Source organism: Calidris pugnax, unplaced genomic scaffold (assembly GCF_001431845.1).
Source record: "Calidris pugnax isolate Ruff unplaced genomic scaffold, ASM143184v1 scaffold276, whole genome shotgun sequence".
NCBI classification, from domain to species: Eukaryota; Metazoa; Chordata; class Aves; order Charadriiformes; family Scolopacidae; genus Calidris; species Calidris pugnax.
In genome coordinates, this window is record NW_015091112.1 from 1278552 (window position 1) to 1286493 (window position 7942).

At 49.1% G+C, this 7942-nt stretch overlaps 2 protein-coding genes across 5 annotated transcripts in view; one reads left to right on the forward strand and one right to left on the reverse strand.

Annotated features, from left to right (window-relative positions):
• LOC106897519 (platelet-activating factor acetylhydrolase-like) overlaps window positions 1-2554 on the reverse strand; it is a 27596-nt gene extending 25042 nt beyond the window's left edge. The window contains exon 1 of the transcript XR_001413779.1: window positions 2229-2554. The gene's annotated coding sequence lies outside the window, so the exon portion shown is untranslated. The remainder of the gene's footprint in view (window positions 1-2228) is intronic.
• A 1979-nt stretch (window positions 2555-4533) lies between these two features.
• ANKRD66 (ankyrin repeat domain 66) overlaps window positions 4534-7942 on the forward strand; it is an 8917-nt gene continuing 5508 nt past the window's right edge. Inside the window, exons 1-3 of one of the 4 annotated variants that reach the window (XM_014958189.1) lie at window positions 4534-4635; window positions 4760-5005; window positions 7338-7566. In XM_014958189.1, the coding sequence (XP_014813675.1) occupies window positions 4867-5005; window positions 7338-7566 (368 nt within the window). In that variant the 5' untranslated portion in view covers window positions 4534-4635; window positions 4760-4866. Of the gene's footprint in view, window positions 5006-7337; window positions 7567-7942 lie in introns of all 4 variants that reach the window. The other 3 variants (XM_014958190.1, XM_014958188.1, XM_014958187.1) reach the window with 3 other exon arrangements.

Below are 7942 nucleotides of genomic sequence, written 5' to 3' on the forward strand. Positions count from 1 at the left end.
GTTTTTTTTGTTGTGGGTTTTTTTTTTTTTTTTTTTTTTTTTTTTTTCTCCTGACCTTGGCTTGTCCTTTATTTGGAGGCTGCCACAGCGGGGGAGCTGTGCTTGGGGAATGTGGGGGAGCTGAAAGAAAGAGTCCTTCACACTGAGGCCTTTTGTGTCGCAGGGTGTAAACTGCTGGGGCTGTCACCAAAATGCAAATGTCTATTTTTCTACTGCTCTGAGCTACTTTTTTTTTTTTTTTCCCCCAGTAAACAAGCACACTGCACATTTTAACGCCTGCTTCCATCCACCTCTTGGTGTGACTTGTTGCAGAGGTGATGCTGGCCTCACTCATTTGGTGATAACACATCACCACCAGCACAGACAGCGTGTGGGGCTGGGGAAGGATGGTACATCCCCCTTCTCAAGATGGGAAATGGAGACTGAGAGAAGGAAAGGTGCCGCTGGGCGATTCCTAGAATTTTGGGTGATGCTCCTGCATCCTGGCTTAGACCAGGGCCTCCCAGCTGCATCTCAGGGTACTTCCACACACTCCTCCTGGTCGCACCCCTCAGTGAGATATTTCTCACCAGATGGAGGTGTCACTGTCTGCTTCTTGAGCTCTGAGTACTCTGCTTTATGTACAACCCTTGCCTGATTTGGCACTGCAGATTGAACCAAAGAGCCATTTCTCATCACCGATTCATGGGATCACCTCATAGTCTCTACCCCATGTACCAAAACATTTCACCATTCACTGAATCTGGGGGAAAAACCCCCCTTAAGTGTTAAATGCACTTCTAAGCATTTACTTGAGAGCCCCAGTTCTGGTCCCTGTTCCTAAATGCCCTGTTTTAGGCAATGCAGCAACTTTTCTCACCCTTTGCTTGGCCCTGAAGCAGGACCTGGGTGGTGGAAAACCTGTCTATCTGCTGTGTGGTGGGGACGTCAGGTGGAAGCAGGAGGGAGCAGCTTTGGAGTCAGCAGGAGGAGGCACTGAAGACTGCGTATGGATCCGAGGGCCAAATCCAAATGTTCCTCCCCCAGCGGGAATGTCCCCTCTCACTTCTCTACAAGCACGACTCCACTGCAGAAAGGTCTCTTCCCCCCTGATCTTGGCTGATTTTGAAAAGAGAAAGTGTCACCTCCAGCAGGCAGGGAAAAAGGGGAGGCCAACCACTAATGACAGCCAGAGATGGAGATTTTAGCATCTCTGGTTTCTTCCTAGAGCTGCCCCAGCAGTAAGTCACAACAGCTTCTTGGCTGCTGTAGATCACGTCAGTGGGGTTAATACGTGGAAGTCTGGATGTCATTGCTGCCCTCGGTTCCTACCCCGAAGAGCCACCACCTGCTTCTCCTGGAAAGGCTCAGATGGCTGTGTCACGGGGCAAAGTACGGGCAGGCTGTCCCAGCAGGTTCATCTAATGTCACACCACCACCTCGTCACCTATATCTGAGCTCATCAGGTTTAAAACACACTGGGGGAGGGAACCAAATCCTAAACCCACCGTCTCTGCACTGACTCTTAACAGCAGCCAGGACGCAGGGTCCCACACAGGCAGATCCACCTTGCAGATGCCAGGTTTGGAGGAGATGAACACCGTGCGGGCAGAGCACCCAAAACCTCCTGCTCTGTGTCCCCCTTCAGCCTCCCAGAAGAATTTAGGTTGGGAGGGACTGCTGGAGGTCACCTAGTCCAAACCCTTGCTCAAAGCAGGGCACGTGTAGGGCTGCCCCGCTGTGGCACGTCTCCAAAGCTGGACGCCTGAAGCAGGGTTTAATCACACTTACTCTGAATTATTCTTTTTCCCCCTTCCATCTAGTCTGAGTTTCCCCTGCTGCAGCCTGGGACTGCTGCTTCCCATCCCACGTCTGTCTCGGGAGAGGGGGTTGCTTTTCCCCAGGGGAAAACTCAAATCCCCGTGTTCCCGGAGCACTGTCCCTACACACAGTGGGGAAGGGGGACGTCACCGCATCCCCCCCTCCCTGCAGCTTCCCCGCCGTGAATCCCACCCCTCCGCAGGGACATGCAGGAATTTGGGGCCAGATAAAGGGCTGGAAGGGAGGAAGGAGGGTGCGAGCCCCCATTGGGGAGATGCTTTGGGCTGAAGCCAAGGAGCAGGACCACCAACGAGCGGCGTGAGAGGCTTCGCAGAAACTCCCCACTTCCTTGAAATCCCCTCACAGCGCCGTCGCTCCTCCCCAGACCCTTTTTCTTCCCCTTTAGCAGCACCCGGCGTGCAATGTACCTGGTGTGTGGTGTCCCGGCCACCCTCCGCTCCTGTCCCGCTGGCTGGAGGAGCAGGATGGACCCTTTGGCCGTCCACAGCCCTCTGGAGCTTGGCGAGAGGCGGCTGTTCCCGCAGGAGGACGTCTTTCTCGCGGGCAGAGCGACTGCCGGGCTCTCCCCGAAGGGGAGGGACCAAACTTTGCCTTAGTTTTCAGCTGAGACAATCTTTCTGGGAGAGATCTTCCCCGGACCTGGAAAACAAGTTTCCGGCATGGAGCCATCCCTAAAAAACACCGCAGGCCCCAGAGGACCCTGCGGCTGCCGAGAGGCCAGGCTGTGCCTTTGCAGGGCAGGGATGGGTTTAGACACGGGGTTGTTTGCATGGGGCTGTGAATTTCTGGCTTTCCTCGCTGCCCTGCTGCCCAGCGTGGAGGTTGGATCGAGCACCGGGATCCTGGCGAGGAAATCTCCCCGGATGGGTTGCAACATCCCCCCGAGGAGCTGCGACGCTTAGGGCTGGGCAAGGAGGGGAGACCTTCGCCTCCAGGTCCCTCTGTAAAAATCCAACTCTTTCCTTCTGGCCTTATGAGAAAGGGATAACAACCCCCGAGGGAAAACCTTCCCGCTTTTGGGCACAGCTTCTGGAGAGGTTTAAGGTGGATCAAGCACGGACGGGGTGGATCTGTGCACCCCCGGCGTTTGCCCCCTCAATAGCACTGACTTTAGGGAATTAACCCTAAAACCGGTACCGATAATAAAAGATGAGCTTTCTGAGAGATCAAGAGGTTAATCCAGCTGATGAAACAGCCATGGGAGGTTGGAGGCTGGCAAAGGCAGGCAGCAGGGGAGGGACGGAGGGAGGGATGGCAAAACTTGGCTTGGCCTCAGTTGTTTATGAAGCTGCACCTGTGGACCGTCTCCTTGGAGAGCCGGTGAGCTCCTGGGGTGGGATCATCTTCCCCTCCCTTTGCCTGTATGTGTGTGGATATGATCTGAAGCTGGCAGAGCACAAAGGTGCTTGAAATTTAAGTTGTATTTTTAAACTTTGATTATTATTTTTTTTTGACATTTCCTTGGGAAGGAATACGAAAGTTGTATGAAAAGGTGCAAAATTCTTTCTTTTTTTCTGTACTTTTGTCCAGAACTCATTTCAGTGATAGGTGGGATGTATTAAAGTGTAACATTTTCAGGATAGATTTAATGCTGATGAAAGTTGGAGAACAACTCTGAAGACCTCTGCTTAATCTAAAGGAACAGGTTCTTCAAGGTTAGTGAGAGGGAAGGAGGAGGAGGTGTGTGAGTGGTTAAAGTAACAGAGACATGCCCAAGCCAGTGATACTTCTGTGGCCCACTGAGGAGCCCCAAAATTTATTATATTTTTTAATATAGTCAGTTATTCCCAGATGTTCAGAAGTCAAACTCAGTAGAAATCATGTTATGGCTCTTTCTCTTGGATCTGGTCTACGTAGTCTAACCACCTAAGTCAGGGAGCCTACTGAAGCAGTCTGTGAGTCCCTCTGATCTTCATATCTCATCTTTTTCTTACAAGAAAGCAGGGTAGAGATGGTGGTGTGTCCTTCCAGCCTGGATTTGGGATGTGGTTGGGAGGTTTATGGGAGTTGGGGTCAGGGAAACGGCCCCATCTGCTCTGGCTCCCAGGATGTAGCCCCTATGGTTGCAAACCTTCCCTCTTTGGGTCCCTGCAAGATCCAATGTTGCTCCTTTCCAAGATGCTGAATGTGGAAAGCACACCCTTTTCAATCTGTGAAAATTACTCCATGAAGAAAACGTGATGCAAAAGCTGGACCAAACCCTAAAACTCTTCTGTTGCATGAGGGCAATCGGACTAATTAGCTTAACACCAGCTGTTGATATCAGAATATACAAGTTTTCTCCCTGCTGATTTGGCCAGACTGGAGAAAATATTGCCGTGTTTCCATCCTCAGGGATACCACGGTGATCCTTGCAAGCTGCTTAAATCCCCTGCCAGGGAAGCAGCTGGGAAATATCCCCCAACACAGGTGTAATTATTGAAATCCACAGCCTTGCAAGGGCCGAAGAGCTGCTTGCATTTCTTGGTGGGGGTCTGTTGTATGAGCCTGGGAAGTGCAAAGCCCTGCTATGGAGATGAGATTCTTAAGCAACATGGCCTAGCTGCATTATTTGCACCAAAGAAGATCAGAAGATAGTTGCGGAGACATTTCTTTCATTGCAATAGAAAGCTACCAATAATGGATCTGCAGCACTGGCCAGGGAGGAGCCAGTTTCCATGGCAAGTGAGTACCAACAGCCCTGTGGCAAATGTTTGGCCTGAGCTGGCTGTTCGTTAGCAACATCCTGGAGAAAAGCAACGTGGTTTTGCCTTTTATATAAAGGGCTGCACTTTACCTCGGGTTTTCATGGCTGTAAATTCAACATCACCATCAGTTTGTGATCGCTTGTTTGAAGATAAATTATTTTTATTCTTCCTATCATTCCTCTTTCCTTTTTTTTTTTTTTAAGTTTTATAAATCCTGGTTTCTCACTGTGCGTGTCTCATTTTTAACCCAGATGCTGCTTGATCTGTTAAAATTGCTCTTGAGAGGAGCCGATACGTCAGCGACCACCCACTAAACGACCATCACCCTTTTACCAGGCACCTTTCTGAAGAGCGCAGCATGACAGAGCTCCACGAAGCTGTGGCCTTGGGGGACTATGACTTGGTGGATGAGATTTTGAGGACAGGGCGCTGTGACCCAAATCACAAGGATGTGGACTGGCATGACAGGACCCCGCTGCACTGGGCTGCGGCAAAAGGTAAGGGCACTCCCTGCCATGTTACCTCTGGGAACCACAGCACTGGCATCGTAAAAGGCAATGTTGATTGTAATTACATCTTGCTATGATGATAGCAATTAACACTGGTGATAGTCACAGCTCATATATGATCCTTTTGTCCTTAAGGAGGAAAAAAGAAAAATACCACAAAATCACAGAATGATATGGGGTTGGCAGGAACCTCTGGAGATCATCTAGTCCAACCCCCCTGCCAAAGCAGGTCCACCCAGAGCAGGTTGCACAGGAACGTGTCCCGGCAGGTTTTGAATGTCTCCAGAGAAGGAGACTCCACCACCTCTCTGGGCAGCTTCTTCCAGGGCTCTGCCACCCTCAAAGTGAAGAAGTTCCTCCTTATGTTTAGGTGGGACTTATTATACTCAAGTTTGTGCCTGTTTCCTCTAGTCCTGTCACTGAGAACCCTTGAAAAAAGGCTGGCCCCATGCTCGTGACACCCACCATTTAAGTATTTATAGGTGTTGATCAGGTCCCCTCCTCATTCTTCTCTTCTCCAGTCAAAAAAGACCCAAGTTCTTCAGCCTTTCCTCATAAGAGAGATGCTCCAGACCCCTTATCATCTCTGTAGCCCTCTGTGTACCCTTTCCAGCAGTTCCCTGTCCTTCTTGAACTGGGGAGCCCAGAACTGGACGCAGGATTCCAGTTGTGGCCTCACCAGGGCAGAGTAGAGGGGGAGAATGACTTCCCTTGACCTGCTGGCCACACTCTTCCCTATGCAGCCCAGGATTCCGTTGGTCTTCCTGGCCACAAGAGCACACTGCTTGCTCATTGTCATTTTGCTGTCCACCAGGACCCCTAGATCTTTCTCTTCAGAGGTTGCCTCCAGCAGGTCCACCCCTAACCTGTATTGGTGCCTGACATTTTTCTTCCCCAGCTGCAGGACCCTACACTTGCCTTCAAAATAATTTATGGAATTACCACCAAAGTGGTAATTGATTTTTAGCTTTTTTTTTCTGTCCTGTGTGAAAATCTACAATTTACATGATATGTACTTATAGCATGCCTGCTTGTCCCTCATGTTACTTTTCTAAGTGGTGTCTTCATGCAGTGCAGAGGAGTTATTTCTCACGTACACCTACACAAATTAGCAGAAAGTCAAACGCACTCTATTTATGCCAGTTATTTATCAAAATCAGTAAGGCAAAGTAATTACAGCGTGTTTTACATTGCTCTCCCTTTATCCCATCTGGTCAAAGGAACAACACAGGGCCTGAGTTGTTTGCAGCTCCCATTTGGTCCTTCACCACCCGAAGTGTCTGTTAAAGTCAGATATCCCTTTGCAGCCCCGAGAAGAGATGAATGCAACAATATATAATGGGTAATTGTACACAGTGTAAAATGGGAAATGGAACCTGTACTGCTCTGTGCGGGGGTGTTCGTTACACGTTGGGATCTCCCATCATGGCACCTGTCTTTGCCCAGAAATTGTGTGATTTACTGGTTTACACTTGATACCATGCTTTACTTTTGCCCTGATTACTCATTTGGGCAGCAGAAGAGGGAACTGAGCTACTTAAGTAAAGCTGTTTCATGTATATATAGATATACAGCAACATTATATATAAAAAGTTAATGCGTGATTAAAAATGTAAATTGTCAAAGCATGAAATCAGGGAATGAGGATTTATAAATGCTATGACCGTCTGTGATAAACCCAAAATGATAAACACTGAAAACTATGGCTGGCAAGAAAAGCACATTTCCATATCTATAGGTTATTGTGAAAGGCTGGTGAGTTGCTGATGTGGCCCAGGTGCTGTATCGAACATCTAGCTCAGTAAAGGCAGGGTGAAGTGGGCAGGAAACCCGTTTTTTACTTCTTTAAGCAATTCCACAAATTAGAAAAATGTGAAGGTGAATGAAAACAAGTAACTTCCTTATCTTCTGTCAAACAAACTTTTGTTTTAGTAAAGCTGTTCATGCATTTTCCATTTCTTTTAATGTTTTATTTTGTATTGAGTTAAAAACCAAAATGAAGCAAAAAAGTAGTCAAGAGCCAACTAGTCAATGACCAATTGAGATGTACTGTTCAGAAATTAGTAGAAAGCTTTTTTGTTTTATTGCCATTTTTGTTGTAAAAAGCTTCTGGAAGCAATCTGCATTAAAAAAAAAAAATCAGCATTTTTGGATGTGTATCATTTATTTGATAAATCAAACAGCCGGGTCATGGGCGAAATCCATCATTATATGACTGAGGGAATCATGATGAGGTGCGTGCCACCCTCTTTTTCATCCTGAAGGTTTAAAGTTCTAATGCAGGTGCATCTTCTCTCCCTGTTTTGCTGCCCCACACCAGGGCAATCAGAGCTGGTGAGGCTCCTCGTGGACCACGGCGCCCGGCATTGCCTGCGGAGCGACGTGGGCTGGACGCCGGCTCACTTTGCTGCGGAGTCGGGGAGACTGGGGGTTCTTCGCACCCTCCATTCCCTGCACGCTGCCATGGACGCGGCCGACCTCTTCGGAGACACTCCCAGGAGGCTTGCGGAGATCTACGGGCACCAGGACTGCTCCAGGTTCTTAGAAACGTGAGTAGCCACCGCCAGCCCCGCTGCAGCAGCCGATGGGGCTTCAGCAATGAGTAAATTGGCTGCTGTAGAGAGGACCAGAACAAATATGTATCTGGCCTCTATCAGGAATAGCATGGCCAGCAGGAGTAGGGAAGTCATTGTGCCTCTGTACTCGGCTTTGGTGAGGCCTCACCTCGAGTGCTGTGTTCAGTTTTGGGCCCCTCACTACAGGAAGGACATTGAGGTGCTGGAGCGTGTCCAGAGGAGAGCCACCAAGCTCCTATGAGGACCACAAGTCCTATGAGGAGAGGCTGAGGGAACTGGGCATGTTTAGCTTGGAGAAGAGGAGGCTGAGGGGAGACCTCATTGCCCTCTACAACTACCTGAAAGGAGG